The 18,393-nt window shown below is 49.4% G+C and overlaps 2 protein-coding genes across 5 annotated transcripts in view; one reads left to right on the top strand and one right to left on the bottom strand.

Moving 5' to 3' along the window:
* Positions 1 to 126: 126 nt before the first annotated feature.
* KRTCAP3 (keratinocyte associated protein 3) lies at positions 127 to 1,775 on the top strand. Of its 2 annotated transcripts, XM_029231859.1 has the most exons (7): positions 127 to 237; positions 393 to 577; positions 653 to 712; positions 880 to 1,086; positions 1,210 to 1,344; positions 1,446 to 1,559; positions 1,682 to 1,775. In XM_029231859.1, the coding sequence occupies exons 1-6, from the start codon at positions 207 to 209 to the stop codon at positions 1,518 to 1,520; spliced, it is 693 nt and encodes a 230-aa protein (XP_029087692.1). In that variant the 5' UTR covers positions 127 to 206; the 3' UTR covers positions 1,521 to 1,559; positions 1,682 to 1,775. The 2 variants fall into 2 exon arrangements, with proteins under 2 accessions (XP_029087692.1, XP_029087691.1); XM_029231858.1 differs by having other exon boundaries at positions 393 to 712.
* Positions 1,776 to 1,811: 36 nt separating this feature from the next.
* IFT172 (intraflagellar transport 172) overlaps positions 1,812 to 18,393 on the bottom strand; it is a 41,451-nt gene continuing 24,869 nt past the window's right edge. For 2 of the 3 annotated variants that reach the window (XM_029231854.1, XM_029231855.1), the window contains 30 exons: positions 16,695 to 16,779; positions 16,316 to 16,408; positions 15,662 to 15,739; positions 15,176 to 15,424; positions 14,917 to 14,995; positions 14,597 to 14,717; positions 14,260 to 14,404; positions 13,124 to 13,213; positions 12,434 to 12,531; positions 12,122 to 12,257; positions 11,920 to 12,036; positions 11,438 to 11,580; positions 9,758 to 9,851; positions 9,532 to 9,596; positions 9,159 to 9,339; positions 8,806 to 8,915; positions 8,555 to 8,684; positions 5,904 to 6,002; positions 5,588 to 5,697; positions 5,397 to 5,460; positions 5,220 to 5,306; positions 4,810 to 4,926; positions 4,108 to 4,218; positions 3,798 to 3,917; positions 3,419 to 3,514; positions 3,137 to 3,196; positions 2,963 to 3,061; positions 2,496 to 2,649; positions 2,199 to 2,290; positions 1,853 to 1,989 (listed from right to left, as the gene is read on the bottom strand). In XM_029231854.1, the coding sequence (XP_029087687.1) occupies positions 1,900 to 1,989; positions 2,199 to 2,290; positions 2,496 to 2,649; positions 2,963 to 3,061; positions 3,137 to 3,196; positions 3,419 to 3,514; positions 3,798 to 3,917; positions 4,108 to 4,218; positions 4,810 to 4,926; positions 5,220 to 5,306; positions 5,397 to 5,460; positions 5,588 to 5,697; positions 5,904 to 6,002; positions 8,555 to 8,684; positions 8,806 to 8,915; positions 9,159 to 9,339; positions 9,532 to 9,596; positions 9,758 to 9,851; positions 11,438 to 11,580; positions 11,920 to 12,036; positions 12,122 to 12,257; positions 12,434 to 12,531; positions 13,124 to 13,213; positions 14,260 to 14,404; positions 14,597 to 14,717; positions 14,917 to 14,995; positions 15,176 to 15,424; positions 15,662 to 15,739; positions 16,316 to 16,408; positions 16,695 to 16,779 (3,313 nt within the window). In that variant the 3' untranslated portion in view covers positions 1,853 to 1,899. Of the gene's footprint in view, positions 1,990 to 2,198; positions 2,291 to 2,495; positions 2,650 to 2,962; positions 3,062 to 3,136; positions 3,515 to 3,797; positions 3,918 to 4,107; positions 4,219 to 4,809; positions 4,927 to 5,219; positions 5,307 to 5,396; positions 5,461 to 5,587; positions 5,698 to 5,903; positions 6,003 to 8,554; positions 8,685 to 8,805; positions 8,916 to 9,158; positions 9,340 to 9,531; positions 9,597 to 9,757; positions 9,852 to 11,437; positions 11,581 to 11,919; positions 12,037 to 12,121; positions 12,258 to 12,433; positions 12,532 to 13,123; positions 13,214 to 14,259; positions 14,405 to 14,596; positions 14,718 to 14,916; positions 14,996 to 15,175; positions 15,425 to 15,661; positions 15,740 to 16,315; positions 16,409 to 16,694; positions 16,780 to 18,393 lie in introns of all 3 variants that reach the window. The other variant, XM_029231853.1, reaches the window with a different exon arrangement.

The following is an 18,393-nucleotide window of genomic DNA, read 5'->3' as shown; positions in this document are numbered from 1 at the left end:
CGCGTCGTGTGGGTGTGTGGGTGTGGGTGGGTGTGTGAGAGAATGTGTGTGGGTGTGGGTGTGTGTGGGCGCGCGCGCCTGCCTCTCCCGCCAGGGGGCGCGGAGGTTGGGCTGCAGGTGCTCAGGGAGAGCGGAACTGGCCGGGGAGCGAGGGCGGGGCCAGGGCAGGTAGAGCTGCCCCGCGGCCGGCCAGCGCTGAGGAACCGATGAAGTGCCGCTGCCGCCTCTGCGTTTTCGGTAATTTCTGGCCCCTCTGGTCGCGTTCTCCCCCGAGCGCCCACCCTGGACCCGCCCTACGCCCCGTGGCCTACTGGGGGCGGCAGCGAGGGGCCTCCGCCGACTCGGCCGTCTCCTCTCCCGCTCAGGCCTGCCCCTCCCCCCGTGCTTTGCAGACGCGGCCAGGGGGCCCCGGCGGCTCATGCACGTGGGCCTGGCGCTGATCCTGGTGGGCCACGTGAACCTGCTGCTGGGGGCCGTGCTGCATGGCACCGTCCTGCGGCACGTGGCCAATCCCCGCGGCGCCGTCACCTCGGAGTACACCACCGCCAATGTCATCTCCGTGGGCTCCGGGCTGCTGGTGAGCGGGGCCGGGCCGTGGGGCGGGCGGTTGGCGCTGGAGAGCGGCGCGGGCCTCAGGTTTTGTTTCTTCCAGAGCGTTTCCGTGGGACTTGTGGCCCTTTTGGCATCCAGGAACCTTCTTCGCCCACGACTGGTGAGGGGATTTCTGGAGCTTTAATGAGGAGGCCAGGAGTCAGGGAAATGGGGGCTGGCTCAGCTTCATCTCTGGTGGGAGGAGGAGCCCCAGATGGAGTAACCTAGGTGTCAGTGGGAGAGGCAGCCACACCCAGGCTGCTCACCCTGACCTTCTGCCCCTGCTAGCACTGGGCCCTGCTGGCACTAGCTCTGGTGAACCTTCTCTTGTCTGCTGCCTGCTCCCTGGGCCTCCTCCTTGCTGTGTCATTCACTGTGGCCAACGGCGGCCGCCGTCTTATTGCTGACTGCCATCCAGGACTGCTGGATCCTTTGTTACCACTGGACCAGGGGTCTGGACACACTGACTGCCCCTTTGACCCCACAAGAATCTATGTGAGTCCATTCTCTTCCCAGCCTTTTTGCGGTCCACAAAGCCTTGGTCCTGCCCTTTAATCGCCCCTACTTGCCACTCCTGCCCTGCTTCCTCTAGCCTCCCCCCCTTCCTTCACCTTTTAGGATACAGCCTTGGCTCTCTGGATCCCTTCTTTGCTCATGTCTGTAGCTGAGGCTGCTCTATCTGGTTACTGCTGTGTGGCTGCGCTCACCCTACGTGGGGTTGGGCCCTGTAGGAAGGAAGGGCTACAGGAGCAGGTAAGGAAGATGCACAGGAAGGGTTCATTCAACACAGAATGTGTTGTAAAGATGCTGAATTATATACAGGGCTGGAGTACTAACCCCACCCTCTTCTGTAGCTGGAGGAACTGACAGAGCTTGAACTTCCTAAATGTAAGAGGCAGGAAAATGAGCAGCTACTGGATCAAACTTGAGAAATCCGGATATCACAGAAAAGTTGGGTTTAGGGACAGGTAATGGGCCAGGAGAATTGTGGCCTGGGAAAGGGTGGTGGCAGGGACCACTCTTAGAACTGGGTTGGGTCCTTTGCTATGCTGCTTGCCCTCTGACGCAGGCTCTTCCTTCTGTCAAGCAGGTGCTGATCCGGAGGCTCAGTCCACAAGGATCTTCCACTGACCCCTAGGATATGTTTATATAATAACAGTTGTAATAAAAGAACTTCTACTTGATTATGATTCGTTTTGGGGGAAAGGGGCGCTGGGCTAGTGTTGGGGGTGAACTTGATCAAAGAATACAGTGGTCTCAGTTACTTACAAGACTTTAATGAGGGATGGAACCTACTAACTCTACCAGTTACTGAAAGGAGAAGCTGGTGCTGGGCAGTCCCCCGCACCACTGACTGATGAACTTCAGTACGTCTTGGCACACAGGGCTGTGGGAGGTCTGTGAGGAAACAGAGAGCATGAGGGGAACTCAGCAGCGCTGGGAAAAACATTCCTAATACAAAGAAAACTTGTTCCATCTCAGTGTGGGGAGCAGGGTTCAGGCCTGCACCTGCCCTCTTGACAACACCTCCCCTACCCTGCATGGCTGCTGGTGGGTTCTTCAGCGCTGTTCTCCCTACCCCCATCTCTCAAGCCTTCCTCTCTAACCTTGATGGCCATAAGGAACTTATTCCAGTTGTCCTTGTTAGCTGCCTTCCCTGGCCGCTTAAATTCAATTTTGTTCCTCAGAATGGGGTATCCTGGAGGGGTGGGGGGAGAAAAAAAGATGAACTGGAGTTTGCGATGGATTGAGGGGGAAGAATGAAGAGCAATTTAGGGGTAGAAAGTAGGATGTTCTTGTCTTCTGCATCCTTTACTGAATCACAGTAAAACAGTTTCTTGATCCTGCTGTTTTTCCCTCCTTTCCACCCACCGCAGAATATGGGGTGCTGTAGGGTTCTGTACCTGTAATGAGGCAGGGCAGTGCCCGAACTCCAGTGCTGGCCGCCACCAGGGAAGCCTCATAGGCACCGCGCTCATCCCGAGGTAGAACCTGCTCCAACCGCTGGTCCATTGAGATTGTGAGCACCCAGTCTCGAACCTCTTCTCTCTGAGCCTCCTGGGAAGGACAGAGCAGCTTCACGCAGGGCAGGGCAAGTGGAAGGTGGTGGGTAGAGGGTTTGCTGAGCCGTCATCCTGTGTGCCACCTTTCACCCACAAACGATCCTCCTTGGATTGGCGGTCACAGTCACAGCCTTAGCTTTTTCCTCTGCTTCTACTTTCACTGAACGAACAGTGCGGGCTGAGGCCCTTCCAGAGACTTTGCTGACTGATGTCATTACAAAGTGTTGGGAGGACCATCCTAAAGTGGCCTCCCTTTCTAGTGCACTCACACTCCTGAGGCCTCCTGTTCTCCAATCCTGTGCCCTTACCGGGACGTGCTGCTTGGCTGGGAGTGGCACCTCAAAGGGAATGTCTGTATCCTGAAAGTCAGAGTGGTCAAGGGCATCCAGAGTCCCTTCTTCAATTGCCTGCGGCAGAGTGGGCAGCCATGAGATAGGCACAGGGAAAACCTCCCAACCTCTGGGCATAACTGCCCTACTCACATCGGTCAGATCCAAAAAGCGGTTGAGGAAGATGAAGGCCATGTTCTCCCAGCCAACTGCCTGCACCAGAGAAAAGGTGCAAGTGGGAGTGAGCAGATGGGTGTGGCTGTGTGTCTCCAGGATGCAGGGGGGAGAACCCAGGAAGATACAGGAAAATGACCTCCTCCATAACGTCAGCCCCACGCTCAGCTCTGCTCTACCTGAGCAGCTGGGATTTCCTACTTTGCAACTTTTGATTTCCTTCTCTCCCGGGCCCCGCCCTTGCTTGGCCCCATTGCTCACCTTGGCAGCAATGCCTGCTTCATAGAAGGCCTTGTCTGCAGGTAGTAGCTGGGTGTGACGTAAGAGTGAAACAGAAAGCCTGGCAGCCACAGTTTCCTATGGATTAAAGTCAAAGCATTATGATCCTGGCACTGTGTGACTGAGCTGCCAGACCAATGATCTTATAACTAAGGCAGCCATAGAACCAGAAGACCATCAATATCAAATTGCTCTGGGTCATGCAGTTCTGGGTCTTAGTTTTTTTTTCATCTGCACAAGAGAACTGGACCTAGGAGAGCAGTGGGCCAAGCTTGAGACCGTCCAGAACTTGAATTCATTCAACTTCATACATTTGAAGATGTGTCTGTAAGACTGAGAGCTCCTCCCCACTCTGTCTCACCAGCTGTTTGATGCTCTGGGCCGCAGAGCGAGTGGCATAGTAATGAGCGATCAGCAGCATGGTCTCGAACTCCTCATGGGCTGGAGAGTTTGCCTCACTGGACTTCACCAAGTTTTCACACTAGAGCAGGGAGAGTGCACAACCTGGGTCAGGGGTCAGAGGAGTGCCAGGGCCAGAGTGGTCAACTGATGGCCACCTGGACAGAGGAAGGTAGAGTCCGAGGGTGAAGGTTTATGTGCGTGAAAGAAAAGACGAGGACAGGGACAGGCGGAGTAGCCTTTCTGCTCTGCTGTCCACCCGACTTCCTCACCAGGTTGAAGAGGACGTCCCGAAGGTCAGCCCAGTTGTGATAGGCCTCGGCACTGTTGGTCCCAGGGGAGCTCACCATGTCAGTGAAGATCCTTCTGTAGATGTTGAAGTTCTGGAGGTGGAGGGGGAAGGAGAGCTGAGTGAGAAGAGCACAACTAGAAGAGAAAGTCAGGGGAAGTGGGGCCAAAGAGGAAAACCGGCTGTAAATGTGTGCGTGTGTGGAGGAGCTATGGGACGCTGCTGGAGAAAGTGTTATTTTAAGAGAAGAGGAAGAAGAAGGGCAAGAAAAAGCGATCTCTTCCTATCTGGCGCTCTGTGGGTGTGGGCAAATGTGGGACTGTGAATGTGCAGTCACACTGTTAACGGGGTGACAGTGTCCAGAGAGCTGTGATGTTCAGATAGGAGAGCGGTGCTCGCTCTGGAGGAAGTTAGGAAGGCCCTAGAGGTGTGTGCGGGTCATCTCTGAAAGACTGTTCCCTGCGTGTTAGCTAAGAGCACGGGGAGGTTGTTGGGTGTTCCTTCCAAAGGTAAATCCTCTAGAGAGGCTGTACATTCCTGAAGAGGCTGGGTGGGGTCTCTGGGGATGATGATCTCTAATGAAAGAATCCTTTGAGAAAACAGATCCTGAGGGCGTTGAGTGGTTCTTGAGGAGAAGGTAAGAATTTCCTTGAGGAAACGTTCACCCCAAGGAGCTGGCTGATACCTGTGGGTTAGCAGGGGCTCCGTGTTGCACATACAGGGCCAGTGCCTGGGCACAGCCACCCTCTCGGATCAGGTGAGTCGCATACAAAGCCACGTACTTGTGCAGAATCTTGTAGTTCTGTTCCAGGGGTGCAGGAAAAGCAAGGGGAGGTTAGGGTCAGTAAGACCAAGCAGTGAGGGTGGGGTGGTGACTTGAGGCCATGGATTTGTTTAGGCGGCCAAGGGCATATGCAAGCCAGGCCCAGCTAGGCCTCTGACCCCACTGTCAGAGTGTGAAGACTGAGCTCTCTGACGCTGATTAGGGATCTCTGGGGTTTGGGCTTTGGGGGAAGTAAGAGAGACAGCTCTGGGACAGGTGGGGAGTCAGAAAAATACACAGAAGAGCTGGGAGTGGGATGAAGAGAGGAGTACCTGCTTGGTAGCTGTTTCAATGCACTTGTCCCACTGGCCCTGCTCCATATATAGGTCCAAAGCAGCCACCACATCCACACCCACCAGCTACGGATCAGTTGAAAAGAGAGTTACACGAGGAGAAAGAGAGAGAGAGAATCTCTTGAGCTTGCCTCCTGCTGACTCTGCCAATCTCACCGAGTCCACTTTGCCCTGGTTCTTGAGGAACTCTTTATAATGCTGGTCCACATAGTCTTCATACCTGTGAAGATGTGCAGAGATCTCGCACTTCATGGTCCTGGGATGCACACCCTTCCCATGAGAACTTTCTCCCAATCTTTACAAAAGGAAGTAAAAGAATTTCTAGTGAGAAGGGGTCATGAACTTACCGGGGATCTAACTCCTTAGCCACACGCTTGGCCTTGTTCCATTCCTCACCCTCAATGAAAGCATCGATCGCTTCCTTGACTAGGTCCAGGTTCAGATAGAGCTCTGCAGCCTGCACAGTGGAAAGTCAGAGATGAGATCATCTTTCCCCTCCCTCCCCAGTCTCCCCTCTGGGAACTCTCTGTGAACTCTGGGGAAACAGAAATGCATGCCATGCCTGCCAGGAGACCCACTTCATACAGCTTCCTGAGTGCAGGTGTCACCTTTCCACCCATCCCTGTGCAATCTATTTCTGTTCAGTCCCAGCACGCTACTTACTGCACTGTGCTTTCCAATTCCAATCAGCTGGGGTCCCACAGCCCGAACTACTTCCAGACTGCGTTGGGGAGGTAGAAACTTGATGGAGAGTTCAGCTGCCTGAGTGGTTGAACAGAAGATAGAAATGGGTAGGAGAGACAAATATTGCCGGGGGGTCCTCGACCTGCTCTGTTTTATTCCCTCCAGTTGCCAACTTTCTTGCACTCTCCCTCACTTTCCGCCCTCTTGGGCAAATCCTGCCTCATGGTCCATCAGAGCCTTTCAATAGAGGACCTATCTCTTCCTCTCAACTCATCCTCTTTCAGACATTCATCGCTGTCTGAGATCACTGCATTTGGTCCTGTCACCTTTGACAAACTGGTTCCTCAAGTTCTTTGTCCCAAACAGAATCTTGGTAGCATGGTACAGAGAAAGAACCCCTAAAATCGGAGCCCAGGGCATTCTGCAACTATTTGTTTTAGGGTTTTCTGAGCTTCAGTTTCTTCACCCATAAGAGTGATGGTCAGGGCTTCCCTGGTGGCACAGTGGTTAAGAATCCGCCTGCCGGGGCTTCCCTGGTGGCACAGTGGTTGGGAGTCCGCCTGCCGATGCAGGGGACATGGGTTCGTGCCCCTGTCCGGGAAGATCCCACATGCCGTGGAGCGGACGGGCCCGTGAGCCATGGCCGCTGGGCCTGCGCCTCTGGAGCCTGTGCTCCACAGCGGGAGGGGCCGCATCAGTGAGAGGCCCGCGTACCGCAAAAAAAAAAAAAAAAAGAATCCACCTGCCAATGCAGGGGACATGGGTTCGAGCCCTGGTCCGGGAAGATCCCACATGCCGCGAAGCAACTAAGCCTGTGCGCCACAACTACTGAGCCTGCGCTCTAGAGCCTGCGAGCCACAACTACTGAGCCCGTGAGCCACAACTACTGAAGCCTGCGTGCCTAGAGCCCATGCTCCGCAACAAGAGAAGCCACTGCAGTGAGAAGCCCACACACCGCAACAAAGAGTAGCCCCCGCTCGCCGCAACTAGAGAAAGCTCGCGTGCAGCAATGAAGACTCAATGCAGCCAAAAATAAATTTTTAAAAAATTATAGAATCTTTAAAAAAAAAAAAAAGAGTGACGGTCAGTCTAGGTTTGTACTGTCCAGAACAGCAGCCACTAGTCACATGTGGCCAGTCCCAACTGCGATGTGCTGTAACCTTAAATGTTTCAAAGACTTTAGTATGAAAAAAGGAATGTAGAATACCTTGATAAATTTTTATATTGATTGCATGTTGAAATAATAGTTTCGATATATTGGGTTAAACAGAATATAATTATTTTCACCTGTTTCTTTATACTTATTTGAATGTGGGGCTACTAGAAATTTTAAAATTACATGTATGACTTAAACCTTTGTGACCTGCATTATATTTCTACTGGACAGTGTTGGTCTAGATGACCTTGGAGACCTCTTCTAACCCTAAAACTCAGTAATTCTAAAAACCCAAGTGTTCCATGAGTTCACTCTGTTTGCACTGTGATGCTGACATCCTCACCAGATTTTAATTTCCACATGGTCCAGTTTAGCTATAGTCTATGCTAATCCTCCTGGTCTTCCCCCACCTATTCTTGCCTCTCTTTCTTTCTTTCTTTTTTTTTTTTTAAGGTTTTGGCCACACCCCACGGCATGTGGGATCTTAGTTCCCCGACCAGGGATCGAACCCACATCTACTGCACTGGAAGGCAGAGTCTTAACCATTGGGCCGCTGGGGAAGCCCCTTGCCTCTCTTTCTTTACCTGCCAAACCCTTCAAGGCTTAAAGTGCTCCCATCCAGGAAGCCACCCTCTGACTAATCTGAAGAAGGTATAGTCATGAACAGACCCGAGTAAACAATGCCCCAGAGGAAGATACAGAAGATGCTTAATACTTGATTAAAACCTGTTAAACTCTCTTAAATAGTCCTCAGTCCTTTCTACTTCCTTCACCTCCAACTTCTAGGGGCTATTCAATTACAAGGCCTCACAAACCTAAGGGAAATTCTGCAGGGGCATCAGCACACCAACATTTTATTCAGGGGCTGATCCATCTCACCCCTTCATAACTCCTAATACCATATTTCCCTGCATCTAAGGCAAATCATTAAAAGATGCATGTATCCCCATCTCAAAGACACCAAGAATCTATCGTAGAATTGATGAAACATATTAGCTTGGCTTAATCTCCTAAAGGCTTCTTTTTAGGAGCTGCTGGGTAGACGAGGGGCCTCTGCTTTTTTCATGGCCTCCATCTGGCCCAGCTCCAGGGTCTGGATTTGCCCTTCCAGCTTTGATCCCAGGCCTACCTCCTCCCTCACAAGGGCTCCCCTACCCCAGCCCACAGAGATCTCACCCTTCTCTGAACTCTACTTGAATCACACACTTCAGTCTTCACTAAGTTGCGATATTAACTAATTGAGCCACATGTTAGTCTACCTTCCCCCAATTTCTGGCTCTCCGGGTTCTATGTTATATCCCTTTTTATAGCCTTCATAGGTTCTGGATCTAGCATCTAGCAAGCACGCAGTAGATACCTGCTACCTGATTGAAAACAAAAAGACACAGAAGGAAAAAGATGAATGTCTGAGAAGGAATGCTGGATGTGAATGGAGGCCTGGAAGCATAGGGCCAGGCAGGTGTGGCAGCCTCACCTTCATCCAGCACTTCTCCACCAGGCTGCTGCTTCCTGCATCCCGCACTTTGAGGTAACAGTCGACTGCACGGCTGTATTCTCCAGCCTGCTCCCACTGTCGCGCTTGCTCCACCAGTCCCTCCATGCCCCTGTGCGGACGAGTGTGCTCGTGACCAGGAATGGGGAGGGGCAGCGTGGCCGATTCTGTGCACACTTTCTGACCATCCACCCCCAGCCCTGCCGACATTTCCGGGTCCCCTGGCTTCATACCTGGCCCCCTTCTTGGTAGCTTCCCGCTCATACTCCTCCTGCAGTGCCTCCAGCTGGCCAGGCACGTAGTCCTTGCAGATCCGCAGGGCATCACTCCATAGTCCAGCCTCCTGCTCAGATTTCCAGGTATCAGGACGGTTAGCGGCAGGCATGACAGCTTTCCAGTGCCACTTAGGTGCCATGGCCCACTGATCGCTAGGTCCTTGGACTTCTCTTCCCCTTCCTCTTTGTCTCCTTCCCCCTCCCCAGTGTTAACCTCCTGTATCATTCTCAGTACCAGGGCTCAGTGTAGTGCTCTGTGGGCTCTCACATCCTCTCACCCTGCCCTCATGGCCCTGAATCTGCTGACCCACCTTATAGTAATTGAGGGCCAGGCCTGGTCTCTGGGCCTGAAGCAGCAGCCCTTCTGCTTTCTGGAAGTCTTTCTCCTCCAAGGCCCCCCGGGCCTGCCCCACGAGCACCTCAGCAACACTGTCAGGGTCGTGGGCCTCGGCCACACGCTGAGCTGCCTCCCAATCCTGGTTATGGACAAACCTGCTCCCAGATGAGGACAGAGAGGAGGCTGAGTATAGGAATGAGGCCTCCACGATGAGAGGCAAAAAGCCATGTCACTGAGGGGGTATAAGATTTATTGGTACTAGGTTTAGATGAAGGTGAAGATGACAATGAAAGATCCTGGGGCTGAGTCTGGGAGGACAGGATTAAGGAATTTATGGGGTAACTCACATGAGGACTGCTTCCTTGGGCTTACCAGCCCTGATGAATTCAGCTTCAGCCTCTTCAAATTTTCCCTAGATGGAGAGAAAGGCAGCCATACATGATGAGGCAGAGATTGGCATCACAGGCAGCCATGAGACAGGTGGTTTGAATGCCTGGCAGCAGTGGGCTAGGGGATGGGAAGGAGGGCTCTGTGGTCAGAGTCAAAAGCAATGGAGAACAATCACATCCATACCTCATCCTCCAGGTACATAGCGTATCTGAGATGAATCTCAGGGGTTTTGTGCTTGAGGGCCAGCCGAGAGAGTTCAAAAGCAAATTCAAAGGAGCTGAAATGGAAGGTGCAGATAAGGTTTGCTCACTCTATACTTCCTTTTATAAGGGGAAAAGAAAAACAGAGGGCAAGGATTGAGGGGAGGAAAAGGCACAGATTAAGAAAGACAATCAATATGAAATGATAGAGAAGCACAGAGAGCACAGCACTGACAGGGAGGAAGGACTCCTGGTGCTCTGACCACCTCCTCCTGAGCCACGTCTACACTAGCAGAAAAATAATCTTCCCAAAACAAGTAAAACTATCCATAGCAGTCTGACTCAATGCAGGATTACTACTGGTGTTCTTAACATTTACTTAAGAAAAGCTCACTTTGGGCAGAAGACCTGAATAGACGTTTTTCAAAAGAGGATACACAGATGGTCAACATGAAAAGATGCTCTAATCATCTAATCATCAGAGAAATGCAAGTCAAAACCATAATGAGATAACAACTCGCACCTGTAAGAATGTCTATCATCGAAAAAGGTCTACAAATAGCAAATGTGGGTGAGGATGTGAAGAAAACAGAACCCTTGTGCACTGTTGGTGGAAATGGAATTTGGTGCAGCCAATAGGGAAAAGAGTATGGAGGTTCCTCAAAAAACTGAAAAACAGAACTACCATATGATCCAACAATTCCACTCCTGGGTATATATCTGAAGAAAACACTAATTAGAAAAGATACATGCACCCCAATGTTCATAGCAGCACTATTTACAACAGCCAAGATATGGAAGCAACCTAAGTGTCCATCAACAGATAAATGAATAAGGAAGATGTGGTACATACATACAATGGAATACTACTCAACCATAAAAAATGAGATTTTGCCATTTCCAACAACACGGATGGACCTGGAGGGTATTATGCTTAGTGAAATAAGTCAGACAGAGAAAGACAAATACTGTATGTTGTCACTTATATGTGAAATCTAAAAAAACAAAACAAACAAATGAATATAACAAAACAGAAACAGACTCACAGATATAGAGAACAAACTAGTGGTTACCAGGGGCGAGAGGAAAGGGAGGAAGGTCAAGACAGGGCTAGGAGATTAAGAGGTACAGACTACTATGTATAAAGTAAATAAGCTACAAGAATACGCTATACAGCACAGGGAATATAGCCAATATAATAACTTTAAATAGAGTATAACTCATAAAAATATTGAATCACCATGTTGGACACCTGAAACTAATATTATAAATCAACTACACTTCAAAAAATTAATAATTTAATTTAACTTAATTTAAAAAAAGAAAGAAAAGCTCATTTTGCATTTAATGGAATCACACTTCCGTTACTCAGAAGTAAGTTACTGGCTTAGTGCATTTTAGCTTTAAAAGCTGTTCTCTTTCCACCTTTCTCCTTAGAACAGCCAAAGATTAAACACCATTCTGAGCCTCCTGGGGAACAGGAGCAGAGTTACTAATTCATTCTTGCCTCTCTATCAGGTTCGTCCAAGGATCTCTCCTGACCACATTTCTTCACTCTTGCTTCAGCCTCTAGAAATGCTTTTCAGTTATACATCAATTTCCTTTCTCTATATAGAGGCTCTGTCTGGAATGGGGCCAGCAGAGAGAAGGCTTGGGGCCTCACCAGTTGTCAGCAGCATGGTCAAGAGCAGCTTCCAGGAGTCCCAGCTTACTGAGCAGTCTAACTGCAGCCTCACCTCCCAGGCTCTTTGCCCACAGATAGGCCACGTGTTTGTGGGCATTAGCTCCTCCGTGAGCCTTGGCCACCTGAAAAGCAAAGCCACTTGGCAATCCTCCAATACAGGGGTACATGGCTGCTCCCTTCTCATCTCTGACCTGACCTCAGCTTGGAAAAAGATCAGGTGCCTCTCCTAGAACAGTAGGAAGAGGGCTAAGTTTCAGGGTCTATTAACCTGATTAGGGTCCCAGGATGGATTTCAGGTCGTTCACAAACCATTAAAATTGTATGTGAAATTTTGTGCGTAGGTGTGGACTTTTTTCAAAGACACCCATGACCAGTTTAGAATTAGACAGTTACTTGAGAGTGGGAAAGAGGGATGGATGAACCCTGTACATCCTTATCCAGTAAGGGTAAGAACTCCTTACCCGGTAGGCCTCTTCCCAAAGCCCATTGGACCGGTACATATTCACTGTTGCCTTCCACTCCTGGGCCTCGAGGTAGTGATATTCAGCCTCCTGTAGTCGGCCTTCAGCCTCCAGCTCCTGGGGAGAGGTGGATCAGGATGGAGAGAGGGGGAGATGGAGCCTGTTTGGGGGAGAGATGGGCAGGGGCAGGAGGAGGGCTCACCTTGCCCAGATGTAGGTGTGTGTCGCTGAGGAGATCTGGGTGGTGCTTCCCTACTAGGCGGATCATATCATCATATAACTTGTGCTTTTTGAACATGGTGATGGCAAGATCAGGCTCTTCCACTGTCACATATAGCCTGGGGATAGGAGATATACCTGCGGCCTCCTAGACCCAGATTCCTGCTGCTAGAGTCGTTCCTAAGGGATTCTGTCACTGCCTTCTGGGCAGAGGGCACGTATCTGCAGACCCCATCCCTCCCTCTAGCCCTGAAGCCCCATCTCCTGCTACACCTCCCCTGGGGCCACGGCTCACCTTTCAGCCTCGCGGTACTTGCCCTGCTTCTCCATCTCCTGAGCCTGGGTGATGTACAGCACCGACACATCTTCTGGTCTCATGCACTTCATTGCCAGCTGTGCGGACACACAGAGCATGGGTAGCTTCAGGCACCAATTCCCAAGGGAAGCAGAGGGAAATGCAGAGCGCACAGGGAAGTGGGGCTTCAAGGGAGCCTGTTTTCTCAGGAACTCTGAACCTTCCCAACAACCACAGGCGTTTGGTTAGTGTCACTCTCCTAGTCAGTTCAGGGAATCCCAAGTCCATAATGAGCAGAGTAAGAATTACAATCTGCTAAGGCAGGAGGGTCAGAGATACCCTGTGCTGGGGGCACTTGTTCCCACTACATTACTCCTACTGTACCCACTGGGCTCTGGGAGCAGAAGCGAGAATGGTTACCAGTGTGGCTAGAGCTTCAGCAGAGGTATTTCAGATTCCCTAGCCCCCAGGCCCATCTGCTGTGTTCAGAATCGCAGGTTGGGGAACAAGGGCCTCTCTTCATCCTTGCCTTTCCCCATGGCTAGGGATCAAAGTTACCCAGACTGTATTTTGGTACTCTTCCTCAGCTTTCAGGGAACCCAGCGAAGTGGGGATATCAGAGACTAAGGAAAGTGGCAACATAACCACAAAGGTGGAATTCTCTTCTCATGAACTCCACCCATTCCCTACCTTGTGGGCTTGCTCCCAGCGGCCAGCCTGGGTGTACATGTCTATGGCATCTTTTGTCCGGTCTCCCTTAGTGTAGAGCTCCTCAGCAATCTGTGGTTGAGACAGGCAGAGGCAAAAGGTCAGAGCATCAGAGTGAAAGCAGCCTGTAGGAGGAAAGAACAAACCTCAGTTGGGATGGAGCAGAGCCTGGGATACCATCATCCTATAGTCACAGAGAAGACAAGACGACTACAGGTGTTTCAGACTTTCTACTGTTTTGAAAAAAGACCAGCCTGAAACAATATGAGGACAATACAGTGGGAGTTTAAGAGGGCCTCATGTTTCTGCAATGCAAGGCAATTCTATACTGTAACTATGTTGGAGTTATTCTTTTTTTTTTTAATTAATTAATTTATTTTTGGCTGTGTTAGGTCTTCATTGCTGTGTGCGGGCTTCTCATTGCGGTGGCTTTTTTTGTTGCAGAGCATGGGCTCTAGGTGCGGGGGCTTCAGTAGTTGTGGCTCGTGGGCTCTAGAGTGCAGGCTCAGTAGTTGTGGTGCACAGGCTTAGTTGCTCCATGGCATGTGGGATCTTCCCAGACCAGGGATCGAACCCGTGTCCCCTGCATTGGCAGGTGGATTCTTAACCACTGCGCCACCAGGGAAGTCCCTATTCTTTTTTTAAAATTTTAATTTTAAAAAAATTTTATTGAAGTATGGTTGATTTACAATGTTGTGTTAATTTCTGCTGTACAGCAAAGTGATTCAGTTATACGTGTATATATATATTATTTTTCATATTCTTTTCCATTATGGTTTATCACAGGATATTGAATATAGTTCCCTATGCTACACAGTAGGACCTTGCTGTTTATCCGTCCTGTATATACTAGTTTGCACCTGCTAATGTTGGAGTTATCCATGAAGCATCACTCATGCTTGCACAGGAAGAGCGCTAGAGACTTGCTTTATATGTCTGGGAGAGGGGTCTACGTTATGTTAGAATGAAATGGGGGAAGTAAACCTCTTTCTTCCCATTCAGGGTGGTGACATTGTTGGGTCCCAGAAAGAAGGATTTGGAACACTTCTTGCTCTGGGTTCCCTCCTCCTCCTCCTGTCCTGCATTGCTTTAGGCTGCAGAAAGGGGCTCTCCCTCACCTCATACTCCTGCAGAGACGCATAGTGTTGGGCCACATGAGGATAGTATTTGGACGCAGTGTTCTGGTCCTGTAGATCTAATATATAAATTGCCTTCTTCCACTGGCGGGCACCCAGGGCAGCCTCGATTGCCTTAATGGAGCACCTGGCATAGTTGGGAAAGGTGTAAATATGTATGAGGAAAGAGGAAAATAGATGGAGGTGAAGGGAAACCTCAAGCATACTCCAACCTACATTTTGAGATCTCTCTTATTTTAGTAAGGCCCTGGCACCCTTACTTTCCCCATCACCTCTCATCTCATGCCCAAATGTCCTTTGCACCCCCAGACCACCACACCTGGCTTCAATGTAGTGATTAATGGCCGCATCAAGCTGCTTCTGCTGCACCAAGTGGTCCCCCCACGCCTCCTCTAGTCTCACCACCTCCACTGGGAATGCCAATCGAGCCAGCTCCACCGCTGCCAGAGACAGAGAGGGCACTCAGCTCAGACTTCAGGAAAAGTGAGATAGAGAAATGAGGCGTGGAATACAGGTGAGAAGTGGAGGGACGGAGGAGCACTGAAGACAGTCAGCGTGAGCAGAGGCACAGAACAGGTGTGGGGGACTGTTTGGGCCGCAGTCCACAACACTGAGGGATGGGCTGTGGGTGGCTAGTACCTTTCATGAATGCGTTGCCTTTACAGTAGCACTCCAGGGCCCGCTGTGGATTTCGAATCTTCTCAAAGAGATCACCTGCCTGTTAACACATTCCATATTACTACAAAGATACCCTTACTACACAAAAGTCAAGTATCAGCCCCCAAAGGAGGCGAATCAGCCACCAGTCAGGGAGGGCTATGCGCTCCAAGACCCCTCTGGGTAGGAAAAGGGCACTGAGCCCTGGGGGTAAGGGACAGGAATAGGAAGCCAGCCATACCCTTTCATACAGTTCGCTCTTGATAAGGGCTGCAGTGATGTGCTCTACCAGCTCTGTGGTGGCCAGCAGTTCCTCTCGGGTCAGCACCAGCCGAGCAGCTTTGGCGGGGAGCCCAGCTTTGAGGTAGAGCCTGATGGCTGCTAGCCCGTCCCCTTGGCTCTCCTTAAGTTCGCCTGCTCGCTCCTCTTGCTGTGTGTCCATCAGCCACTGGTAGTAACCCTGGCGCAGCTTCTCTAGGGCTGGGTGTCCCTGGACACGCAACAGAGAAGACCAGGAGTCACATACCTCCTGCCCTGCTGCTTCCCAGGCTTCTCCAATCCCACTGTAACAACAGAAACCCTCCCAGTCACCAATGTCCTAACTCCTCACCATATCAGGTCCCGGCCCCCGCCCTGTTGCAGTTCCTACAGTCTCCTTGACAAGAGGAGGTTTCTGATATTGGTGGGAGTGAGTTCTGAACAACTGTGGGGAAGACAGAACTGGTACCTTGGCCTCAGCCACAGCGATACATTCATCCCAACGATGTAGCTCCTGGTACATGTCCATGGCCTCCTCAACAGCGTTCTAGGGGAACCCGGGTAGAGGAAAGAGGGACACCAGGAAGATACGAGAATCAGAAATCAGCAAGCTCTCCTCAGCCCAGCTAAGATGCCAGCCTGTGTGGACTGAAAGCCTCATCCTTTATGTATACACAAGCAGAGGTGAATTTAGTATGAAACTAAAAGAAACTTAAGCTTCAGGGCACCTTATTTGCACAGGTTCCTTCCAAAGCAACTTTTCTTCTTTTTTATTTTTATTATTATTTTTTTTTCCAAAGCAACTTTTCTTAAAGAGGGCTCCTCAAATTGTATAAGCTTTGGCCTCACAAAATCTGGATCTACCTCCACGCACAAGAATTGCAGAGACAGGCTCTGGAGTATATGGGGAGACAGCAGACTTTTTATGAAAGAAAGAAGTAATTGTAAGAACTAACACAGAGGAGGGAATTATGGAGGAGTGAAATGAACTGTATAGACCTTTCTGAAAGTTCTCCCCAGACCTTTGGTAGCCCAGCTGACCAGTGCTCATTCCTCCTGAGTTTGCCTCTCTACTTTTCCCTCTCTGATCCCCTCTTCCATCCAGTTCTTCTGTTCCTGTTACCTGTTCTAAGAAGATCATTTCGGCCAGCTTGTAGTTCTTCTCCAGCATGGCTAGACGTGCTCGGACCTGATAAAAGTCTGTTCCTTCTCCACCCTGTGGGGAAAAAGGAGGTTCTGCTTATTCTGTTGGTGCCACAGGAGCCATTCTGTCTGTGTGGCCAGAGAGACATGGAGGCTAAAAGGCTTAGGAAGCTGAAAACCTTCATGGGGCTTAGAGGCTCGAGGTTTGGCAAGCAATTCCAAAATGGTCTAACTTGAAGGTAGAGGTGTGGGGGGCAGGGTAGAGGAAGTTAGCCATGGCTGGAAAGCTAAGAGTCGTGGGGCTAAGTACCAGGAGAAATCTCAGCTTGAAAGACTGAACGAATCAGGAGAATACTTGCATATTCCCGAGACACTTGATCTGCAATCTCATTGGTCTCACGTAGGAATCGAGCTTTTGCTACATGGCCCAAAGCAGAAAAGCACCTATAGTATGGAAGCAATAACAGTAATATTATAATAGAATCATTAATTCATTGGTTCAGTAGATATACTGAGCATCTATTATATGCCAGAAACTGTTCTTGCCACTGGGGACACAAAAGGGATAAGACAGATGAGGGCCCAGCTCTTAGGGAACTTACTTTCTAGTGGAAACAATTAGTAAACAAATAAACAAAGATTATTTGAAAGAATGGAAAATAAAACTAAGGGGACTCCTTAAGTTGGTAGCCAGAGAAGACCTGTTTGGGGAGCTGACATCTGAGCTGAGACCTTAATACAAGAAAGAGCCAATCATGACAAGATGGAGAAAAATTATTCCAGGCAGAGAGAAAAGCTAGTGTAAAGGCCCTAAGGCAGGAGTGAGCTTGGCACGCTCAAAGGGACAAAAGGATGCCAGTGCGGCTGGAGACTAATGGGCAAGTACCCGATATGAGAAGAAAGCAGAGGCCAAATCTTGTGGGGCCTTAGGACATGCAAAGAGTTTGGGTTTTATACAAAGTACAATAGTAAGTTACTGGAAGGTTCTGAGCAAGAAAATGATACAATCTAATTTATGTTTTTAAAAACTTATCTCAGCTGCTATGGGGTGAATGGATCATAGGGGTGTAAGAACCGTATCAGTGAGACTAATTAAGAGGCTTTGCAACACAGCATGTAGATGGTGGTGGTCTATTCCAGGGTGGACACAGTAGACGTGAACAAATAAGAGATTCAGGATGCTTTTTTTTTTTTTACAATCACATGGATCACTTTTTATTTTTTACATATAGAATTTGACTTTGTGTTCATATATATATATGCATGTACACATGTACAAAATACTTGTATCTGTTAGCATTTTCTTTTTTTTAATCTTTATTGGAGTATAATTGCTTTACAATGCTCTGTTACTTTTTTCTGTACAACAAAGTGAATCAGCTATATGTATACATATATCCCCATATCCCCTCCCTTTTGAGCCTCCCTCCCACCCTCACTATCCCAAGCCTCTAGGTAGTCACAAAGCATCAAGCTGATCTCCCTGTGCTATGCTGTGGCTTCCCACTAGCCATCCATTTTACATTTAGTAGTGTATCTATGTCTATGCTATTCTCTCACTTTGTCCCAGCTTCCCCTTCCCCCACCCCTGGGTCCTCAAGTCCATTCTCTGCGCCTTTATTCCTGCCCTGCCACTAGGTTCATCAGTATTGTTTTTTTTAGATTCCAAATATGTGCGTTAGCATATGGTGTTTGTTTTTCTCTTTCTGACTTACTTCACTCTGTATGACAGACTCTATGTCCATCCACCTCATTACAGGTAACTCAGTTTCATTCCTTTTTGTGGCTGAGTAATATTCCATTGTATATATGTGCCACATCTTCTTTATCCATTCATCTGTTGATGGATATTTAGGTTGCTTCCATGTCCTGGCTATTGTAAATAGAGCTGCAATGAACATTGTGGTACATGACTCTTTTTGAATTATGGTTTTCTCAGGGTATATGCCCAGTAGTGGGATTGCTGGGTCATAGGGTAGTTCTATTTTTAGTTTTTTAAGGAACCTCCATACTGTTCTCCACAGTGACTGTATCAATTTAGATTCCCACCAACAGTGC

Source organism: Monodon monoceros, unplaced genomic scaffold (assembly GCF_005190385.1).
Source record: "Monodon monoceros isolate NGI ecotype Baffin Bay Population unplaced genomic scaffold, NGI_Narwhal_1 Super_Scaffold_19, whole genome shotgun sequence".
Classification (NCBI taxonomy): domain Eukaryota; kingdom Metazoa; phylum Chordata; class Mammalia; order Artiodactyla; family Monodontidae; genus Monodon; species Monodon monoceros.
This window is presented reverse-complemented; position numbering and strand designations above follow the sequence as displayed.

Coding starts and splice junctions, on each gene's coding strand:
- KRTCAP3 (XM_029231858.1), top strand. CDS start 207: ATGAAGTGCCGCTGCCGCCTCTGCGTTTTCG. Junction 238..392: donor CTGCCGCCTCTGCGTTTTCG/GTAATTTCTGGC, acceptor CGTGCTTTGCAG/ACGCGGCCAGGGGGCCCCGG. Junction 713..879: donor ACCTTCTTCGCCCACGACTG/GTGAGGGGATTT, acceptor TGCCCCTGCTAG/CACTGGGCCCTGCTGGCACT.